This window comes from Rhinoderma darwinii, chromosome 10 (assembly GCF_050947455.1).
Source record: "Rhinoderma darwinii isolate aRhiDar2 chromosome 10, aRhiDar2.hap1, whole genome shotgun sequence".
NCBI classification, from domain to species: Eukaryota; Metazoa; Chordata; class Amphibia; order Anura; family Rhinodermatidae; genus Rhinoderma; species Rhinoderma darwinii.
Window position 1 is genome coordinate 39703804 of NC_134696.1, and position 23451 is coordinate 39727254.

At 42.6% G+C, this 23451-nt stretch overlaps 1 protein-coding gene across 1 annotated transcript in view; it reads right to left on the reverse strand.

The window, feature by feature from the left end:
- Positions 1-2302: 2302 nt before the first annotated feature.
- LOC142661390 (carotenoid-cleaving dioxygenase, mitochondrial-like) overlaps positions 2303-23451 on the reverse strand; it is a 43298-nt gene continuing 22149 nt past the window's right edge. The window contains exons 3-12 of the mRNA XM_075838772.1: positions 22899-23110; positions 20069-20184; positions 18577-18679; positions 15388-15513; positions 14056-14216; positions 12509-12676; positions 8427-8564; positions 7087-7257; positions 4945-5055; positions 2303-3840 (exon numbers count right to left, since the gene is read on the reverse strand). Coding sequence (XP_075694887.1) covers positions 3721-3840; positions 4945-5055; positions 7087-7257; positions 8427-8564; positions 12509-12676; positions 14056-14216; positions 15388-15513; positions 18577-18679; positions 20069-20184; positions 22899-23110 — 1426 coding nt within the window. The 3' untranslated portion in view covers positions 2303-3720. The remainder of the gene's footprint in view (positions 3841-4944; positions 5056-7086; positions 7258-8426; positions 8565-12508; positions 12677-14055; positions 14217-15387; positions 15514-18576; positions 18680-20068; positions 20185-22898; positions 23111-23451) is intronic.

Consider the following 23451-nt stretch of genomic DNA (forward strand, 5'->3'; position numbering starts at 1 on the left):
CTGACATGAGATTCTTTGATCACTTTTTATTTAATTTTTTGTGGGATATGAAGTTACAAAAAATCAGCGATTTGGGCGTTTTAATTTTTTACAGCGTTCACCATGCGGGTTAAATAATGGTATATTGTAATAGTTCTGAATTTTACGGACGTTGCTATACCAATTTTGTTCATTTTTTTCATTACCTTAGAGGTAAAATAGGAAAATGTTTTTTTTTTTAAATTTTTGTATATTTTTTTTACACCCTAGGGGACTTGAACCAGCGATCACTGGTACAATACACTATATTGTTATTTTTACAGGCTCCTATCAAGCAGGGCTTAACAGGAAATGAAGGAAGGCAGCCCTGGGAGACTTCATTAGGCCCCTAGGCTGCCATGACAACCATTGGCACCTCCCCATCACATTGCCGGGGGGAAGGCGATGAGCTGTGAGAGGGGAGCGCCCCCCTCTTTTTAACATCTTAGATTCTGCGACCATGATTGATCACAGCATCTAAGTCAGGGGTCTCAAGCACGCGACCCGCGGGCCGCATGCGGCCCCTGGTGCTGTCATCTGCGGCCCGCGGGACACAGAGCCGCTAGTATCGGCTCTGCTCCGAGACTCTGGAATTCCCTGACATCGCTGTCCACATATGAACAGCGATGTCTGGGGCTTCCCCAGAGCCAGAGTCCCGGGCAGAGCGCTAGTACAGGCTCTGCTCCGGGACTCTGTGGAATTCCCTGACATCGCTGCCCATATATGGACAGTGTGTCAGGGTCTTGCCCAGAGCGGAGCAGAGCGCTGGTGTCGGCTCTGCTCCTGGACTCTGTGGAATTCCCTGACATCGCTGCCCATATATGGACGGTGTGTCAGGGACTTGCCCAGAGCGGAGCAGAGCGCTGGTGTCGGCTCTGCTCCTGGACTCTGTGGAATTCCCTGACATCGCTGTCCACATATGAACAGCGATGTCTGGGGCTTCCCCAGAGCCAGAGTCCCGGGCAGAGCGCTAGTACAGGCTCTGCTCCGGGACTCTGTGGAATTCCCTGACATCGCTGCCCATATATGGACAGTGTGTCAGGGTCTTGCCCAGAGCGGAGCAGAGCGCTGGTGTCAGCTCTGCTCCTGGACTCTGTGGAATTCCCTGACATCGCTGTCCACATATGAACAGCGATGTCTGGCGCTTCCCCAGAGCCGGAGTCCCGAGCAGAGCGCTGGTGTCGGCTCTGCTCCGGGACTCTGTGGAATTCCCTGACATCGCTGTCCACATATGAACAGCGATGTCTGGGGCTTCCCCAGAGCCGGAGTCCCGAGCAGAGCACTGGTGTCGGCTCTGCTCCGGGACTCTGTGGAATTCCCTGACATCGCTGTCCACATATGAACAGCGATGTCTGGGGCTTCCCCAGAGCCGGAGTCCCGGACAGAGCGCTAGTACAGGCTCTGCTCTGGGACTCTGTGGAATTCCCTGACATCGCTGCCCATATGTGGACAGTGTGTCAGTCTTCCCCAGAGCGGAGTCCCGGGCAGAGCGCTAGTACAGGCTCTGCTCCGTGACTCTGTGGAATTCCCTGACATCGCTGCCCATATGTGGACAGTGTGTCAGGGTCTTCCCCAGAGCGGAGTGCCGGGCAGAGCGCTAGTATCGGCTCTGCTCCGGGACTCTGTCCATATATGGGCAGCGATGTCTGGGAATTCCACAGAGTCCCGGAGCAGAGCCGGTACTAGCGCTCTGCCCGGGACTCCGCTCTGGGGAAGGCCCTGACACACTGTCCATATATGGGCAGCGATGTCAGGGAATTTCACAGTGTGTCAGGGTATTCCCCAGAGCGGAGTCCCGGGCAGAGCGCTATTATCGGCTCTGCTCCGGGACTCTGGGGAAGCCTCTGACATCGCTGTCCATACACCCACAATGATGTCAGGGGCTTCCCCAGAGCAGGAGTCCAAGTGATGTCAGGAGCATAGCTGGAGTCCAAGGAAGAGCCTACTAGCGATCTGCCCGGGACTCCAGCTCTGGGGTTGCCCCTGACATCACTGTGGTAGCATCCGCGGAGGGCACTGCTGCAGCATCCGCGAAGGGCACTGCGGCAGCATCCACCGAGGGCACTGCGGCAGCATCCACAGAGGGCACTGCGGCAGCATCCACAGAGGGCACTGCGGCAGCATCCACAGAGGACTCTGCGGCAGCATCCACAGAGGACTCTGCGGCAGCATCCACAGAGGACTCTGCGGCAGCATCCACAGAGGGCACTGCGGCAGCATCCACAGAGGGCACTGCGGCAGCATCCACAGAGGGCTCTGCGACAGCATCCACAGAGGGCACTGCGGCAGCATCCACAGAGGGCACTGCGGCACTATCTAAAAAGGGGCTGCCCAATCTTGACGCTGCCAACTGAGCCGCCGGACTGCATTTAGCGACACTTAAACTGGAAAGCTGGATGCGCCCTGTCAACTTCCCATTTTTTCTATATGCGGCCCTCTTACCTGGCCGAGTTTGAGACCCCTGATCTAAGTGATTAAATGGCCGTTAGTCCCAGGTGTCAGCTGTAACACACAGCTGACACCCACTTCGTACGGAGCGGGCTCAGCGGATGAGCCTGCCCCAAACATCACCCACACCACAACACATAGTACGTTGTGGTGCGGATAGGGGTTAAGGCTTATGATTGCCAATTGATTGAATAACATAAGATATGAAAGACCATAGATCAAGATCTAAAAAAATACTATAATCAGCCCCAATATTCTAATAATAACTATTACGACATCTATACCAGGTTTGAAACCTTGGCTCATTTCAAATCTTAACCGTAATGTGTCAGCTCTTTACACTTTCAGTATGCCTCGATTTTAACAATATTTCAGTTTGAATCAATTTAAAAGTTTACTTTGGGACTCAAGCACACTACCGAATTACAGCTCAGTACAACCTCTATGTTGTATGGAGGCATAATATGCCCTTATAGAAGTCAATGAGGCCCTACTGTACCTCTCTATGCTTAAAAGGTTGTTAGGTTTAGAAAACCCAGTTTCATACACTCTTCTAGAGAAATCTGAGTTAATATAGGGGGTCCTCTGTTCAGGATTCTCATCTTTCATGGTGGCACTTCAGGGAAACACTTTTTACCATGTTTCCCCACAGATTACAGCTGATCCCTGGTAGTCCCTGCAGGATGACTCTTTGTGATCAGCTTATTGTCAAGTCACCCTTCGAAGGCAGGCCATACAGTTTAGATAGCAGTCGGCTGAACTATCTTTCGACCAACAGCTATTCTTCCAGTCTCCCCCATACACATGCACACTCAGCAGGGCCGAGCGCGCATGTATTCTCAATAGGGAGAAGCAGGAAAGCCGATGCCAGACTTCACTAGCAGCGGATTATCTTTTAACAGACAAAATGATTGGGCATGTTGAAATTCAACAGCCCAATCCTTCTCTCCCAAGATATGTGCCGTTAAGGGAGAGTGGGGACATCGCCATACACATTAGTTCGTCGGCCGGTTCCATCATCTAATGTGTATGGCCAGTTTAACAAGTAGGGATTACCCAAAGTGGACAACCCCTTCAACAAAAAAAATCTGAACTCAGGCATCAAAGTGAATGGAAAAGAAAATGCGTACATCTAAAGCAATCCAAAAGCATTTTCAGCAGTAGCATTTGAAGATAAACATAATAGTAGCACATGTGCACAAAGGAAAATGGATAAATTGCATAAATATTAGTGTTGTCAGTCAAGGATTGAGCTCATTCATTTTGTGGCACAAAGACTCCATGGAATCCATAAGGCATTTGAACAGGGACTTCAGCTCGACCAATTTCTTTGAAGTTTTTAGCATCTAAAATGAGTAAAAATGTTGTTTTATCCTAGAAGATACAAAAAGGTACAAATTAATAAGGGGCATTTGTGGAGTATACCATGTGCCAGTCAAAAACATTTCACAGTGGACCCTACCTCACTGTATTAAGAAATGTACCCAATATTAACCTGCTGCTGTCTCTGCAAAATGTGCAAGACAGAAACTGCAAAAATACCCAACCTAATACCACCTAATAAAGACCTTAATATAGATATATTATTTCCTAAGATCCTGTGGATATGACGTGGGATTTCAAAAAAATAGATAAAAATGTAATACGAGTCACATTAATCATATACAGACACTGGAAACCCCACAAATGTCAAGAATATAGTGTCCCGGCTATAGGTTTAATGAAAACCCCACCATGCATGCACTACTGCCTCTCCGCTGAAATCAGTAGGACCCATTCACACTCATTAGTGGGGAGTCTCTCCTATCAGACCCTCACTGTGTGACTCTAACTACACTGGAGAATGCCATGCCAGAACAAGGCCTTAGGTTGTCTAATCAGGCTCATAACTTTTTTCCCCCTTTCAATAATGTTGAGCATTGTAACAGATTTGGATTGTGAAAAAAGTTGATTACATGTGGTACCAATACTGTGCTGACCAAAATGCAGAGCACCATATCTTATTTGCCTAATACATTGACATACACATACAGCACTTGCGATCACCTGCGGGATGGTGGCTGTAATTGACAGCTGTACTCCCGCTGCAATGACCGGTATTGGAGAAAAACATTGATCGTGCCCATTTAACTCTTAATTGCAGGTAGATAAGAGGAATGCAGACCAAGTGGAGATCCACTGTAAGAAAGAGACACCATCCAGGGGCAAAACTTTCACGCCGGATATTTGGTAAAAGATATATATTGTATTTATTGTACAATAAAACAAGAATCTCAAAAATACGATGCATTTCGGGGAAACAGAACCCCTTTTTTAAGTAAGCATGAGCCAATTATACATTGCCACATTTTACAACTAGGAAAATTTGCTTCTGCTCATGGGGGTTTTTGTCTTCTTCTGTATCAACATTGCAGGAGAATTTGATGAATAGATGGATTTATGTATTTTTTCAAGCTTACTATGTAAGTAAATGCCTACCTGCCGTGGTGAGACAACAGCAGAGAGGATTACGCCATCATCTTCCTCACATGAATCTGGGCTGGGGACAAACACTGGCTCCGAGGGGTAGAAGCCATCTTCCTGCCAAACCTTTAAACCAGCATCATATGTATATAAATAAAAGTGATGTATAGTACAGACAAGGAAAATCAATATTTAAGCTCTGTAAACTTTACATTGTATTTTGTCTATTTTTTCATATATTCATACACCTCAAATAGGGGGCAGCCCATTTTCCATACGGACAGTAGGAAACATTATGCTGTACTTGTAAAGAATAGTAGGAGCCTCACAAGGGTAATAAAGGACATCCATGCTAACATCACTAAAAAAATTCAACCATAGATGCAAATATAATTATATTACACTTTCAGCAAATAAAAAGTTATACCATTTTCTATTATACTTTCTGTACCAGTTGTTCACGATTTTCTAGATCTCAATTTATCAGGAACATTCATTGTTTTACAAGCAGTGGATAAAAATCTGTCCTGGTCATGTGATGGACACACAGGTCCTCAGTTAGTTACAAGATACAGTTCTGATAACTACACTGCAACTGTAAAGGCCCTTTTACAGGGGACAATTATGGGCAAACGATTGTTCATCTGCTGATCGTATCGTTTTAAAAAACTGAAATATTATCGTTGTCGGCAGCACATCTTCCTGTGTAAACAAGGAGACACGCTGCTGACATGATAGAAATGTATGAGGACTAGCAATCGGAGTAATGACCGCTCGTCCCCGTACATAGCTCCTTGTGAAAGGAGTAAACGAGCGCCGATCAACGAGCTGTCTCATTGATCGGCGCTCAACAATTTTTCAAATCAAACATTTTTATCCCCTGGAAGTAAATATTAAACGTTCTAATTAACCCCTTAATGACCGGGCCTGAAAAGACGTTAATGACCAGCTCAATTTTTCTGTTTTTGCCTGTCTGCGCTTCAGCAGCCATAACTTTTTTATTTTTTCATTGACGTGGCTGTATGAGGCCTTGTTTTATGCGAGAGAAATAGTATTTTTTTTTTCCCACAGTTTGGTGGTAAAATTTTTTTTTTTTACGGCGTGAATGTAGGAAAAAGCGATTCTCGACATAGTTTTTCTTGTTTATTTTTTATCCCGTTCACGTTTCACGCTAAATAACCCATTAGATTAATTCTTCAGGTTATTACGGTCGTGTAGATACCTAATATGCGCAGGTTTTTTGTTTTTATTTAGTGTAGGGGCAATAAAATGGATTTTATGCAAAATAAAGACACTTTTTGGGACTTTTTTATTTATTTATTTGTTTTGTTACTTTTTTTTTTTTAATCCCATCAAGGGATAACTTTATTTGTAACTTTTTTTTTTACTTGCAATGTATTAGCATACTCCTGTATGCTAATACATTACACTGTGTCACAATGACACAGGCTGCTGATCGGGCAGCACATAGTGTGCCCGAACAGCAGGCACACGGAACAGACAGCCCTGGAGTCCTTTGTAGGTCCCCAGGGCTGACTGCAGAGGGATTCCCCGGTGTTTGATCGCATCACTGGAATCCCGGTGATGCGATCAAAGAGGGGAATTCCCTTTGATCATGCCGCGGTCACGGACCGCGGTAATCAAAGAGTTAAACAGCTGGGGTTGGAATGTTTGCCGACCCCAGCTGTGTTCAGGAGGCTGCTCTGAGATCAGGAGCTGTTAGTAACAGCTCCTGCTTAGAGAACAAGCGCTCTCACGAGCGCTCATCAGCCTGATCTGCAGCGATGCCAAAAGATGTCTCTGTAGACTAGGCACCCGCACCGCCTGACGTCAAAAGACAGTGGGCGGTCGGGAAGGAGTTAAAAAAACTGCAAGCAGAGAACTTGAAAATCATAAGAAATTGATAAAGAAAATTCTTGGAAAATGAATAACTTTTATTTTTAGTGAATACCCATGCGCCTTCCATCATGGTATCAATGCTACTATTTTCAACAAATGGAAATTCATTGGTTGCGAAATTGTTGGAGATATTTTCTCTACGGTTGGTTGTTATCAGGGACCTGAACCTTGTAAACAGTAGTAGACCCTATAACACCTATTTGGGCTATGTAAATAGTCAGAAAATAGAAAACAAGACATCACTTTCAATGTACTTACTTTAAACTGCTTGGTGTCAACATCCACTTTAATAAGACAGCTTCCTACAAGATGCTTGAACCCACACCCATAAAAATAGCGATACTTCTTGGTATTGTATTTGGAATAGTTGATGGCAGGAAAGTCAAGGCCTCCAATGTGATCATATAGGTTTTCAGGTGTACACCACAGCTAGAAAAACAAAAAACACATATATTGGGGAAGATTTACTTACATTCAGACAGCTAAGAATTTTACTATATGCGCCAAATTTATCATAGTGGCTAATGCTAGATAATAAAATGGACACTTCCATCTAACTTTATACCACCTCTTAGACCACTTCTTGCACCACAATATTGGCACAATTTGGCACATCTCAATCCACTCACATTTTCTGCTAAGCCACGACCCCTTGTTGGACAAGTCGCAAATATCTGCTCTTTTTGGCAAATGGTTTTCCCTATAAAGAAGGTGCAATTTAGGCCAGAATTCTAGCGCAACACGAATAGTAAATCTGACAAATGTCTAACTTAAAATAATATCAGACTAATGCAAAAGAATGCTAGAATGCTTCTCTTAGAGGGACAGCTCACTTATTGTAGCATACATGCCTCTTGCCTGCTTCCCGAGGACAATGTCCCGTTCTCTCCACCGCTAGCAAACTGCTGTTGTGCCACATGTGGTGCCGTGTCTTCCAGGGGCCAGAATGCTCCAATTTCAAATGGTTACATTTATTATAGAATTCTGCAAAGGTGTTTCTGTTATGTTTCTGTGGTTCGCATGCTGCCTGCCCTGATCTGACCGTGTTCCTGGTAAACCAATGTTGCTAGAAGTAAGCCTGCCCTGACTTTGGCATATGCACTACTACGTCTTTATCTCTCGCCTAGTACTGCGCTACATCTCCGGCCTGTCATCACATCTGCTGAAGCTAATGTTAACTATTCCAGAATGGACGGCATAATGAATCTGATAAACTGGTATGGTCCATGCAGGATTTCATCAAAGCCTAATCAAAATTTTATAAAACCCATTCGACTTGAATTGGTTGTTGACACTACCAAATCTGCGCCTGGTTTGTGCTCATTGTGCAGTGTCAATGTGACCAGCCCCACAATTATCAAAAACTGCTGTGCAGAATTTTCCCTCTGTTGTTGTCCCCAAGGCTAAAACAATGACAACTATGGTTTCACCACCTTGGCTCTCCAGTAGCATATGGGGTTAAGACTTTCCCATCCTCAGGACCAGCGAGGGTTCCCCACTAGTCAATGTTTTATTATCAGTAGGTCATAGAACATTATTCCATTTCCAGGTTCTACTACTATTACAAATTAAACTACTGTATGTAAAAGCAATAGTACCTTCCCATCAGCTCTTTTCTCAACTGTGGCTGTAGTATAGCTGAGAGGGTTGATGTTTATGTCATGTGGAGTTTCGGAGTTTATAGTCAGAGGAAGCACAAACCGGCGTGGAAAAGACTTTGGAACTGCATGATAAATCTGGTAAAACCAAGAGAGAAAAAAGATTCTTCATATTATAACATAAAGGGACAAACATTATTGCTTCAATTGTACATTGCTGTGGGAAGTATTCCCCACTACCTGACATAAAGCGTTCCTATTAATGCCCTTTATTTAGAAGAATTACAAAGCAGTTACATTTTATGATAGGTAGTGGAGTAATATTTTGTACTAATGTTGTCATCTCTGTTATAATTTTTGATTTGCTAATATCCTCCTATATCTTTTTGGTGGAGAGGTTTTTTCACAATTTGATGTCCCTTGTTATCTTTGGCGGATTAAGTAGACTATAGGCCCTGGGCTGTTACCAGAAGTTGGGCCCCCCTTCTCCACCGCCGCCCTGTAACTTTTGTTAACACTTCCTTTTTGTCCAGACATTAACAAATGGGTGTTACTACTTGCCTTGTCAAAAGGCTGTGTCCCTACATACTGACAGTCTCCAACCATCGCTGACAGTATTGCACTGTGTAGGGACACATTCTCCTGACAAGGGGAATAGTAACACTTATTTGTCTATCAGTCCTGGACTACACAAAGACTTTTTGTGAAATACAAGGATTTCCTATAATAAACATGTCAGGAGAGATGACAGATTGTCTATAAATCTAGTGACTCACAGGTGACGACGTAGTTTTTTTCCTCTTTTCTACTCCATACGGTCCAGACTTCAGGACGACATTTCCCGGCCATGACCCATTTTTGCAGAATTTGCCACTCAGATGTCTTTGGCTCCTCACTTTTCCAACATTTCCACACCTATATCAAAGATAAAATTATCATGGTACCACACACTGTGCCCCTAAATATAATAGCACCAAACACTGCGCCCCTGAATAAAATAGTACCAAACGCTGGGCCCCTAAATATTATAGCACCATAGACTGCGCCCCTGAATATAATTGTGTCAAACACTGTAGAGTTAAGCACCACATACACACAGCCCCTGTAGAAAGCACCACACACAACCCCCTGTAGATAGCGCTACACACAGACCGCTGTAGATAGAGCCACACACAGCCCCTGTAGATAGCGCTACACACAGACCCCTGTAGATAGCGCTACACAGCCCTCCCCCTCTGTAAATAGCGTCACATAGCCCTCCCCCTCTTGCATATAGTGCTACACAGCAATCTCCCTTAGATATAGTGATACACAGCGCTCCCCCTTCTATATAGTGCTATACAGCAATCCCCCTTGTATATAGTGCCACATAGCGCCACTCCCCTTGTATATAGTGCTACACAGCGCCTCCCCCCTTGGTCCTGCAGCTCTTGTAGTTGCTCAGTATAATGTCCCCCATAGCTGCCCCCACAGTATATTGCCACCCATAGCTGCCCCATACAGTATAATGCCCTCCATAGCTGCCTCTACACAGTATAATGTTCCCCTTAGCTGACCTACATAGTATAATGCCCTCCATAGCTGCCTCTACACAGTATAATGTTCCCCTTAGCTGTCCTATACAGTATAATGCCCCCATAGTTGCTACACAGTATAATGCTCTCCATAGCTGCCTCTACACAGTATAATGCCCCCATAGCTGTCCTATACAGTATAATGTTCCCCTTAGCTGTCCTATACAGTATAATGCCCCCATAGCTGTCCTAAACAGTATAATGCCCCGATAGCTGCTACAAAGTATAATGCCCTCCATAGCTGCCTCTACAAAGTATAATGCCCCCATAGCTGTCCTATACAGTATAATGTTCCCATTAGCTGTCCTATACAGTATAATGCCCCCATAGCTGTCCTATACAGTATAATGCCCCCATAGCTGTCCTATACAGTATAATGTTCCCCTTAGCTGTCCTATACAGTATAATGCCCCCATAGCTGCTACAGAGTATAATGCCCTCCATAGCTGCCTGTACTCAGTATAATGCCCCCCATAGCTGCCTCTACACAGTATAATGTCCCCCATAGCTGCCCCCACAGTATATTGCCACCCATAGCTGCCCCATACAGTATAATGCCCTCCATTGCTGCCTCTACACAGTATAATGTTCCCCTTAGCTGACCTACATAGTATAATGCCCTCCATAGCTGCCTCTACACGGTATAATGTTCCCCTTAGCTGTCCTATACAGTATAATGCCCCCATAGCTGCTACACAGTATAATGCTCTCCATAACTGCCTCTACACAGTATAATGCCCCCATAGCTGTCCTATACAGTATAATGTTCCCCTTAGCTGTCCTATACAGTATAATGCCCCCATAGCTGTCCTAAACAGTATAATGCCCCGATAGCTGCTACAAAGTATAATGCCCTCCATAGCTGCCTCTACAAAGTATAATGCCCCCATAGCTGTCCTATACAGTATAATGTTCCCATTAGCTGTCCTATACAGTATAATGCCCCCATAGCTGTCCTATACAGTATAATGCCCCCATAGCTGTCCTATACAGTATAATGTTCCCCTTAGCTGTCCTATACAGTATAATGCCCCCATAGCTGCTACAGAGTATAATGCCCTCCATAGCTGCCTGTACTCAGTATAATGCCCTCCATAACTGCCTCTACACAGTATAATGTTCACCTTAGCTGTCCTATACAGTATAATGCCCCCCATAGCTGCTACACACTATAATGCCCCCCATAGCTGCTACACGGTATAATGCCCTCCATAGCTGCCTCTACACAGTATAATGTTCCCCTTAGCTGTCCTATACAGTATAATGCCCCCATAGCTGCTACACAGTGTAATGCCCTCCATAGCTGCCTCTACACAGTATAATGTTTCCCTTAGCTGTCCTATACAGTATAATGCCCCCATAGCTGTCCTATACAGTATAATGTTCCCCTTAGCTGTCCTATACAGTATAATGCCCCCATAGCTGTCCTATACAGTATAATGTTCCCCTTAGCTGTCCTATACAGTATAATGTTCCCCTTAGCTGTCCTATACAGTATAATGCCCCCATAGCTGCTACACAGTATAATACCCTCCATAGCTGCCTCTACACAGTATAATGTTCCCCTTAGCTGTCCTATACAGTATAATGCCCTCCATAGCTGCTACACAGTATCATGCCCTCCATAGCTGCCTCTACACAGTATAATGCCCTCCATAGCTGCCTCTACACAGTATAATGTTCCCCTTAGCTGTCCTATACAGTATAATGCCCTCCATAGCTGCTACACAGTATCATGCCCTCCATAGCTGCCTCTACACAGTATAATGTTCCCCTTAGCTGTCCTATACAGTATAATGCCCTCCATAGCTGCTACACAGTATCATGCCCTCCATAGCTGCCTCTACACAGTATAATGCCCTCCATAGCTGCCTCTACACAGTATAATGCCCTCCATAGCTGCCTCTACACAGTATAATGTTCCCCTTAGCTGTCCTACACAGTATAATGCCCTCCATAGCTGCCTCTACACAGTATAATGTTCCCCTTAACTGTCCTACACAGTATAATTCCCCTCCATAGCTTCCTCTACACAGTATAATGATCCCCTTAGCTGTCCTATACAGTATAATGCCACCATATGTACGTACCTAATAAAAAAATAACATAATTACTTACCTATCTCTGTTCCCACGACGGGTGGGGGATGCTTCTTCTCCTCTGCACTGTCCCGTGAGTGACTCGGTGCCGTCAGGCGCGATGACGTCACTATATCACGCCTGCCTGCGCCGAGCCGCTCACGGCAGAGTGAATGCTGGAGCTCCAGCATTCAACCCAATTGAATCTGTGTCCTGCGGACGCAGGTTCAGTTGGAAGCTGGACCAGCGCGGTCCACAGCGGCAGTTAGCAGTGCTAGAGCACTGCATGGTTTTTTAAGATTATGTGCCGCCCGAACCGCCCATATGATAATCCGCCATTGCTTGTTATTACATATTTGTCACACTGGAATATGATCATATTTAATCATGTAAACTCTGGTTATGATAGATGTTCTCAGTAATACATTACCTCGTCCAAAGCTTTCCCAGATTTGTGTAGATTTTGCAAGCGAAATAGCTGGACAACTACTCCATCATCCTGACAACAGAGGTCAAGTACAATGCAGTCTTGATCTTCATATGCATTGATTTGGTGAAACATGGCAACTGCTTGAGTGTGGAATGTTACAGAGTGCAGCTAGAACAGAGAAGGGTAACATGATGTCAGCACATTATATGGCAAATATACATATAAAAAAAAATATATATAATATATATATTAGAAAAATGAAGTTGTAAATGTTGAGACAGACCGCTCACTTCAGGGTACCTATTAGAAGCCTAATAAAACTAAGCCGCTGGCGGGTCCTATTGCACCCACTGATTGACCTCCCGTTAGGGTACATGTGCTGTGTCTTATCAGAGCATCCCTTTCGGCTATGAGAAATCACTTGGCCCATTCCACCTCAACTTTACAAAAAAGGTTGATTCGCCTAGGGGGAAGTGCTGATTAGAACATAGCACCGACTGTCTTACAGACCCCTCATACTTTCAGGGGGTTACAGCGCCCTTATTTCATACTGTATTGGAAAAAGTGTGCATGGTTGAGCATGCATGTGTTCTCAATAGGGAGAAGGCAATAAGCTGTTGCAAGGCACCATTGGCAGTGGCTTATCTCCTTACAAATAAAAGGATCAGGCATTTGCCATCAGGGGAGAGTCGGGACAACGCCATACACATTAGATGGTCGGCTGGTCCCAGCCGAAATCGGCCGGATCAGCAGACATTCATCAATGTGTATGGCCACCTTTAGTGTATGTTCACACGCACAAGTAAAAACGGTTGAAAATTACGGAGCTATTTTCAAGGGAAAACAGCCTCTGATTTTCAGCCGTTTTTGAAGCAAAATATGTTTTTGTGTGGCTTTTTTGAGCCGTTTTTTGAGCTGTTTTTCAATTTACCCTATGAAAAACAGCTGCAAAATCAGCTCAAGAAGTCACATGCTCCTTCTTTTTCCGCTGCATTTTTTTTACGCACCGTTTTTTAAAACAGCGGCGTAAAAAAACGCGCCTTCTGAAGAAAACATGTTTTTTCCCATAGATTATAATGGGAAGGTGTTTGTCGGCGTTTCAATAGCGTTTTTCAAGGCGTATTTCAAGGCATTCAGGCTTGAAAACACAGCGTGTAAACATACCCTTAGGCTGGATTCAAACGAGCACATTACGTCCGTAATGGACAGAACGTATTTCGGCCGCAAGTCCCGGACCGAGCACACTGCAGGGAGCCGGGCTCCTAGCATCATAGTTATGTACGACGCTAGGAGTCCCTGCCTCGCTGCCGGACAACTGTCCCGTACTGTAATCATGTTTTCAGTACGGGACAGTAGTTCCATGGAGAGGCAGGGACTCCTAGCGTCGTACATAACTATGATGCTAGGAGCCCGGCTCCCTGCAATGTGTTCGGTCCGGGACTTGCGGGCGTAATACCTTGCGTACATTACGGACGTAATGTGCTCCTGTGAATCCAGCATCAGACTGCGACAGATTGATCAACATTTATCCACTAATGTAGACTTACCTCCCCTGTATGTTTGTTTGCCACATGGAAAACAGTGTCATATCTGGGATCCCAACTTAAGCAGTTTGATATAGGTGACCCTGTTATGTTACATGTAATAATTTTCATCAGATTCATCTTCATTGGTTGTTCTATAAAAACAATGTAGTTTTCTGTCATGCCTGGGAGAAAACAACAAAATATGTAATTTTGTACACTGTACATCCTTAGTGTATTTTCCTAGAGTTGTCCCTTCAGTTTGTCTAGTAGCCACTTGTTTTACAGTCTGGATATTCAATTTCAACGTGGCAAGCTCTTCTTAATCAGTATGTATTTTTGTGCTTGCATGTTGTTATTATTGACTTACATTATATGATACTATTAGTATATATTACTTAATGGGGCATTCATACATTTTAAATAGTAGATTGGTGGGGTTATACCAATCGCTAAAATGAGGGACCCTCATAGTGAGCAGTGGTGGATGATGTACATTACCACTCCACACAACTCTAATAAACTGTTTCTTATTGTTTTTTTCTTGATTACAATGTACGTAACTTGACTCTGATAACTTGCTGCAGCGTGATATCACACAACAAAAGCCATTGAAAAAGTCAAGATAAGGAATCCTGCCACTGTGTATTTAATGCGTTAAAAGTCAAGGTAAAGATGGCTACATCGGTGTGACACCCATGGACGCGGACCGTCAGGATTACTCATCCCCCGACGACCGCAGCCATGGATCAGTGAACGCTGGCCGCTTCACTCTGCTGTGTCCCGTAGGGTGCGCGTGCACGCTCGTGCCCGGCCTTTACCTGAATAGTATGTCAAATTAGCTCATGATCACCCTGGACTATAAGAAGGGCCCTGCCCCTTCCTTCATTGCCTGAGCATTGTTGTGTTTACCCGTGTTAGTCTTTGCAAATGGTCTCTTAGTGTTTTCCAGTTGCCAATGTTGCTGTACCTGCTACCTGTATCCCGTGCTACCTTGTTCCTGTTGGAAATCGTGTTGTGCCGTATACTACGACTGCTGTGTTACACCACGCCTGGTGTCTGCCTGCTGCCAATCTCCCATCCGAGCCTAACCATTGCTGCTGTCTGAATTACCACAGGTACCCTTATTCGAACTATAGACATTGACTTGGTATCCTGTTGGCCAGCTGCTATCCTGCTACGGCGGAATGGCCCAGTGGATCCACACACCCACCATGACAATATGTATGTCATTAAGATAATACCTCCAGGACAGGTAGCACAGGTAGTAGAGAGCAGAATTTTGGCGCATGATCTACCACAGTCATTAAATCTTTAATGTACTATACAGTACAGTTGTATTAGTAAAGCACTCACCAAAACTATGGTAATAAGAGGGATTCCAATTGTCACTTGCTGGTATGGAACAAATAACCTGTGCACCGTGCAGTGTGTCGTCATCTTCAGATTTTTGGGCAGGCACCTTAATAATGTTGTACGTGACTGCAAATTGTAAATGGATAATAGAATGAGGAATATAGTCTTTCTGCAAAGTGATCTTATTTCCAACAGTAATAGACAACTCTTCACCAACTCATGGTAGTAGGGCATAGCGGTGGGGGTCTGTCAGGCCATGGGTCTCAAATGCTGGGTGCCAGGAATGCTGTGTGCCAACAAACTACTGGCATTTTAATAACAATTAACTAATCAAAACTGATAATTGGGTTATTTTATTACATTCAAAAGTTTTTTCTAGTTTAGTAGCCCCTCATCCCACTGACAGAAATCAAATAATCTATTTTCTTGAATGCCCAAATATAGTCTTTCCCCAGGTACAGTATATAGTTAATTAAGATAAAAAATGATTCATTTCTATCAAAGGCAACCTTTCTAAGACCGGACTGTTTGATCCAGAAAAAGGAAAAACAATACCACTTGGGTGACCTCACAGGGAATTTTTTTGTCTTACAGTAAAGAACCCTTTCCTTCATTGATAATGGAAGCACCTGTCCTACACGCATAAATGATGTAATAATGATTCCTGTTACTCTGTCTTGGCCATGGTGTTTAGAAACAGGACTAAGGCTATGTTAACACGCTTATCAAAAAACGGCTGACAATACGAAGCTCTTTTCACGGGAAAACAGACTCTGATTTTCAGCCGTTTTTTTTAAACAAAGTAAAATAGCGTTTTTTGCAGCGTTCTTGGAGCTGTTTTTCTGTTGAGTCAATGAAAAAAGGCTCCAAAAACGGCTCAAGAAGTGACATGCACTTCTTTTTTACGGGGCATTTTTTTACGCGCCTTTTTAAAAACGGCCGCGTAAAGAACGCCCAGTGGGAATGGAACGCCGTTTTTGGGCAGATTTTTGTAGGCGTTCAGCCCCCACATTTTAAGCCATTTTTCGGGGTGTTTACGGCCCGAAAAATAGCTGAAAATAGGCCGTGTGAACATACCCTAAGTCAGTGTTGCATATAAAAAAGTCACCCTCATAGACTTTTTAAGGTTGCCAAACTAAATCTTTGTCCAGTGGGAATGAAAGCCTAGCTGTGCCTCTGAATGATAAGGGTATTTAAAGAGGCTCTGTCACCAGATTATAAGTGACCTATCTCGTACATAATCTGATTGGCGCTTTAATGTAGATAACAACAGTGGTTTTTATTTTGAAAAACGATAATTTTTGAGCAAGTTATGAACAATTTTTGATTTATGCTAATTAGTTTTTTAATAGACAACTGGGCGTTGCAAGGAGAAGGGTATGACGCTGACCATTCAGCGTCATACACTTCTCATCGTTCCAGCCTAGCTTCTTTCACTCCACAGCGTGATCTCGCAAGATCACTCTGTGCTGTGAGTAAATCCCACAGAAACGTCACCGAAGTGTCGGGAGTGTGAATAGACATCGCATCCTGGCTGGAGGCGATGACTATTCACTCTTAAGGCACTTTAGTAATGTTACTGTGGGAGTATGTGACAGCACAGCTAAACTTGAATGGAGAGAAGTGTATGACACTGATTGGTCACTGATTGGTCAGCGTCATGCACTTCTTTTTACAACGCCCACTTGGTAAAAAGTTAAAAAACACGCCCAGTTGTCTATTAAGAAACTAAGTAGTATAAATCTAAAATTGCTAATTTGTAGGTCCCCAGGGCTGACTGCAGAGGTATTCCCCGGTCTTTGATTGTGTCACAGGGTTGCCGGTGACACGATCGAACAGGGGAGTCCCCTTTGATCATGCCGTGGACACTGACCACTGCGATCAAAGGGTTAAGCAGCTTAGATCAGAATATATTCAGATCCCAACTGCGTTCAGCAGGCTGCTCTAAGTTCAGAGGCTGTAAGTTACAGCTCCTGTTTAGAGGATGAGAGTTCACATCAGTTCTTCTACTGTGGTGGGCGGTCGTCAATGGGTTAAATAAATGACTGCAAAAAGTAACTAACATAGACATATTTGGTATACCCGTAACCGTAACAACCTGTACAATATACTTGAGCACAATATTTATCGTGATCGGTAAATGTTGTAAGGAAAAATTGCACAATTGCTTTTTTTCTGCATTCAACCCATAATAAAAGTTAATATAAATTAAACGCTTACTTATGCAAATTGAAAAATGGTGACTAGAAAAACTATAGCTCATCTCCCAAACAACAGGACCTTGTTTAGCTATGTTGACTCGAAAATAAAAAAAGTTATGGCTATTATAGCTATGAATGTGGGAAAGCGAATATAAAAAAAATCTTAAATACATGGACTTACATTTTCCTGACAGTGAAAGGATTAAATTACAAACTTTGCAGCATACAGCTGCATTTCTCCTCCTTAGGGTCTGTTCACACGTAGTGGGTGGTTTGTTTTTTTGGGCGTTATTTTTAAAGATAAGTCTATAATAACTTAGATCATAAGGGAAAATTGAACTATATAACTTTATTTTTACACAATAAAGTAGGCAGGAGCTAAAAAACTGTTTTCTGACCTTGTCATTGGCATTTTGGCGCCTCCCCTACGGCTGCAAGATTAGCCATTAAATCGTAAAACTTGCAGGATGTTTATAAATGTATTGACAGTATTATAAGGGGAGGGCATAAATGTAATGTCTATTAGTGATCTGCAAAGGGTCAAAGCTATGTTCACACCTTATCCTTTGTTTACGTTTGACGTATACACAGGAACAATCTTCAAATGTATACACTGAACATATAGCCCATTGACTCGCAGTATAAACAATGCGGAATTTGTTTTTTATGTGGGATCTCCCTGTGTTGAATAGGGTAGTCGAATATGTTTTTTAGTACAGTGGAAAAAAAGGAAACTATGGTGCATGGTGTGAACAAAGCCTGGTCGCAGTGCAATATTATTGAAAATATCGGTTAATTGGCAAGTGACTCAATCACATATAATATTGTCCAATAAAAAAAAGTATTTTTATGGTAAAAAAAATAAATCATTCTTATTTATTGTTTTTCAGGAAATGATTAATTAATGGAATTTACTAAATTTGTAGTTATTTTTCCTATTATAATCGAAATGTGACCATTTGAAAATTCAGCCTATTGACACACTTACCACATTTCCCATAGGAATTGCCCATGTTATATGCAGTCCCATCAGGGTCATAATGAGGATGAGCTGTTGCCCCATTCACAGCAACATATTTACTCCAGTCAACCTACAAGGAAATGTCATCCTGTTCATGAAGGGTTTAATCATCTTCAGAAAACTTGAAAGCAAATTTGACAACAAGGTAGGCTCCTTTAAGATTACTATTGAGCTTTAGACACTTTACTTAGTGTATGTGCTACAAAAAGCCTTATATCTGTATGAAAAGTTTTTAAAAGAACATCGTGTTATATGACACCGTTAAAGTTCACCTGTGTGGTTCGACAAAGGCTTTATGCACACTACCATATTACGGCACCAATAGCAGTTTGTGGGGCTCTACCATACCTCCGTATGTGTACGACTTCATTTTAGTATGAATCCAGCAGAATTATTTTTTTTACCATTCTCCATCAAACATTGTATTACAAATGTATTCTCCCCTAGACGCATTGATACTTTTGGAGAATATCTCTGTAATATAATGCCATATAGAGGCACCATATGGCAGTACATGGAGTGCCCATGACTCAGCATCATGGAGACTGTGTATAAATGTGCAAACATGAGGCCATGAACAGAATAAAGGCTGCTCTATACCCTTATTGTGCTGACAACCTCCCAAGGCAACAACTGGAACTTTCTGCTTCACAACCACAATTCACGTTCATAAAAAGGGAAGTTCAGATAACATAAATGTATAACAGAATATGCAGTTCCCTCAAATACTGTATAAACATAGTCGACTGTGGAGTCGGAAACAACTAAATCTTTAGAGATTGGGCCAACAATAATGATGAGAATAATGAAATCAGGAAAGGTAACAAGATGGAACTGGTGACTGATCTTAAACATGCGACTTCAAACTGTAAAGGATCTGCCAGACACAGCTTATGTGTCGACGCCCGTGGGTAATCAGTCTGCACCTGCTCCTATGTCTGTGAGACTGACTCCATCTTCCACCACTCAGGATGGCAGGCTTAGGAGTGGGAGAGCCTATCACAGCCTGACCAGATGGAGCTAGCTCCCGCCCACTGTCTATTTATACCTGCCTTTCCTGTTCCTCCTTTGCCTGTGATTCTGCTCTGCTTGTTTCCTGGCTCTGCTGCTGCTGCTTGAACTACTGATCCTCTGCTTGTTATTGACCATGGCTTACTGACCACTCGCCTGCTCAGCGTTTTGTACCTCGTGCACTCCTGGTTTGACTCGGCTCGTTCACTACTCTCGTTGCTCACGGTGTCTCCGTGGGCAGCTGCCCCGTTTCCCTAGCTTCTGTGTACCCTTGTCTGTTTGTCTGTCGTGCACTTACTGAGTGTAGGGACCGTCGCCCAGTTGTACCCCGTCGCCTAGGACGGGTCGTTGCAAGTAGGCAGGGACTGAGTGGCGGGTAGATTAGGGCTCACCTGTCTGTCTCCCTACCCCGTCATTACACAAATATGGTAGAAACAAGACAATCCACCTTTTCTTCTGTCTCTAATGTTGCTGGATCCACCTTGTTGATCATGTTTGTCTCTGTACTGACATAATAATCCTTCTTGTATTTCACAAAGTTGACATTCCCATTGTCAGTTGGTTCTGAAAACAGCAAATAAATAATGAATACATTATACATTAAAAAGTTTCCATAAAAATATTGTTTTTTTTGAGTTGACTTTATCACATACATTTTTGAGTTTACTATATTACATAAATCTTATTGTAAGTTTATACCCTCTGATAACAAAATGTCTAGGAATATAAGGAAACCTTAAAGGGCCGTCATGGGAAGTACTGAATATAGTAAGACGAAAACTAAAAGCATTTAAAACATAGAAGACTGGGTTCAGAAAAAGCATTCCAGGTTTACAAAGATCTCAATAAAAAAAAGTAAAAATGAAATCAAATTAGTAAAATTAACCAAAGAAAAATGATTTGCTAAATCCCAGAAAAATGTATTAATATATACATGCCAAAAAGAGAAAATCTGACCATTTTCGCCCTCTAAAAGATGGCCAAAGGAATATAATTGTAGAGGACAAAGGGAGGGCTGAGATATTAAACACATATTTTTCCTCTGTGTTCACTGATGAGCTGCCGGGGCCAGACATTCAGGGGGACAGTAATAACGATTCCTCACCCAATATTACCTGCTTAACACAGGAAGAAGTATAGCTGCGCTTGAGCAAATTAAATATTGATAAAGCCCCTGGTCCAGACGGCATTCATCCATGGGTATTAAGGGAATTGAGCTCAGTATTGGACAGACCATTGTATCTCATCTTCTTAGACTCTCTTGTAACAGAATCAGTGCCACAGGATTGGAGGACGGGTGAAGATGCACCAATATTTAAGAAGGGTATGTAAGATTGACATCTGTGGTATGTAAAATATTTGAGGGTATTCTAAGAGATGAACTGCAAAAGTATATAGCGGAGGATAGTCTAATAACTGATAACCAGCATGGATTCATGAAAAACAGGTCATGCCTAATTAACTAGAAGGTAAGTGCAAATCTGGATGTTGGTCATGCGACGGATGTGGTATATCTGGATTTTGCAAAAGCATTTGACAATGTACCACACAACAGACTTGTTGTGAAAGTATAAACACAGGGACTGGGGGACCATGTATGCAAGTGGGTAAAGAATAGTTAAGGGACAAAAAACAGAGTCCTTGTTAAAAGGCACATGCTAAAGTCAGCAATGGGGTACCACAAGGATCTGTGTCAGGCCCAATTGTTTTAATTGGTTTTTATTAATGACCCTTTGAGTCGGATTAATAGTAAATTGTCAGTTTTTGCTGATGATACAAAATTTTGTAGCATACCTAAAACTCTGGCAGCATGGGCAAAAACAAGGCAGGTGAATTATAATGTTAATAAATGTAAAGTAATGCACCTAGGCCGTAGTAATAGTATTAATGCATATACATAAAATGAAATAAAACTGGTGAAGACAGAACAAGTGAGGGACTTGGGTATTCTGGCTACCAGTAAGTTAAGCAGCAGAACTCAATGTCAAGCAGAAGCTGCAAAAGCAAATAAGATTTTTACCGAGTATAAAAAGAGGGATAAAAACTTGTAAATCCCTTTTAAGGCCACATCTTGAATATGGGATTCCGTTTTGGACTTCACATTCTAAAAACAATATAGGGGAGCTGGAGAGGGTTCAAAGGCGGGCCACTAAATTATTAAATGGGATAGGAGGTGTCTCTTCTAATGAGAGGCTAGAAAAATCAGGCTCGTTTAGCTTGGAGAAAAGATGTCTTAAAAGTGATCTAATTTATATGTCTAAATTTATGTGTGGTCAATACATAGAAATGCCACATGATATATTCTTTCCAAGGACTTTATAAGGAAAAAGACAGTGTACATTCATTGCGTATGGATGAAAGGCATTTCAGACATCAGTATAGGAAAGGGTTCTTTGAGTTAGAGTAGTCTAACTAAGAGGCAGATACTATGTATGTCAGTATGTAAAAAAGGGGCTAGATGCTTATCTAATGACGAATGGAATTGAGGGTTATAACTAATACAGCAATGAGACATGTAATTGAAAAAAATTTAACATGATGGATCTGTGTCTTTTTTAAACCTATATAACTATGTAAAAGTAATAAAAGATAAAAAAAAACTACGTAAATTTGGTAATGCCGTAATCGTACTGACCCGCTGAATAAAGTTATTTACCGCATAGTGAACGCTGTATAAACAAAACCCAAGAAACAATGGCAAAATTGTGGGGTTTTTTTTCAATTCCACCCCACAAAATAGCTTTTAAATGTTTCGCAGTATATTTTATTGTGCAACACAGCTGTCGGCTCAGCTTAGCTGATCTGATAGTATGCAAAGAACAATTAAGGGATCACCTAAACCTGCTGTCCGCTGAATCTTATATGTAGGTGGCTGATCATTACGGGTCAGACTTGTTTAACCTCTGGGGATCAGCTGTTATCGCTGGTGGAAGCAGCATCTGACTATACCTTTCTGGCCGCTGCAAGAGAAATGTAGCGTGATCGGATGGCCATTCAAATGAATGGCTGACCATGTGATGCATGGACAGGCTTGGTCTGCCCGAGATGGAGCCACTCTTGCAGAGGCTCTCTGTTCTGACTCATAGAGGGGTGGGACCCCTATACGATGTCCATATGCCCTAATGGGGCATATGAACAGGGGTTGTCTTTTATGAGACAGCCCTTTAACTAGGTTTGCTGACTTAACACAAAACTTCATGATTCAAAACATTACTTTGACTGCTTAGTTTTAAAGTATGACAAATTGCATCTGGGAGGCTACTATTTAAGTTACTTACTTGGCATTTCAAACATAGATACAAATCGCTGAAACATGCTCTTACAGGGGTCTGGCATAGCCACCGTGCCAAATTCAGATACCACAATCCTGTTTTCACTTTCGTTTGACTTGTAGGAGTCACTTTGAAGAAACTTGCTCATGTAAGTTACATTTCCATTCTCAATTGTGAATTTGTGCATAAGGGCCATCCCATCGAACCAGTGGTTAAAACTGACAAAAAAAGACACGTTAACTCAAATACTGTTCTTATGTTCTTCCTAAACCACATACAATGCCATTCAGATATAGAGAATGAATACAAACATCATTGTTCAATAACAACCAATCATATTCTAACTAATATTTTGCAGGTAAAGGTTAGTAAAAGGTTATACAGTAATTGTTATACTTGTTGAACTTACCAACTTTTTCCATTAGTTTTTCTTTTTTACTTAGAGACCTGGTTACGAATGTTGTGAAACTGATCTGTAAAGTTCCAATTATAATACTTAACATAAACTAATCTAAACTCAGAAAAAACTGCAATTCAGTAATGAGTTGCTTTGAAGAGT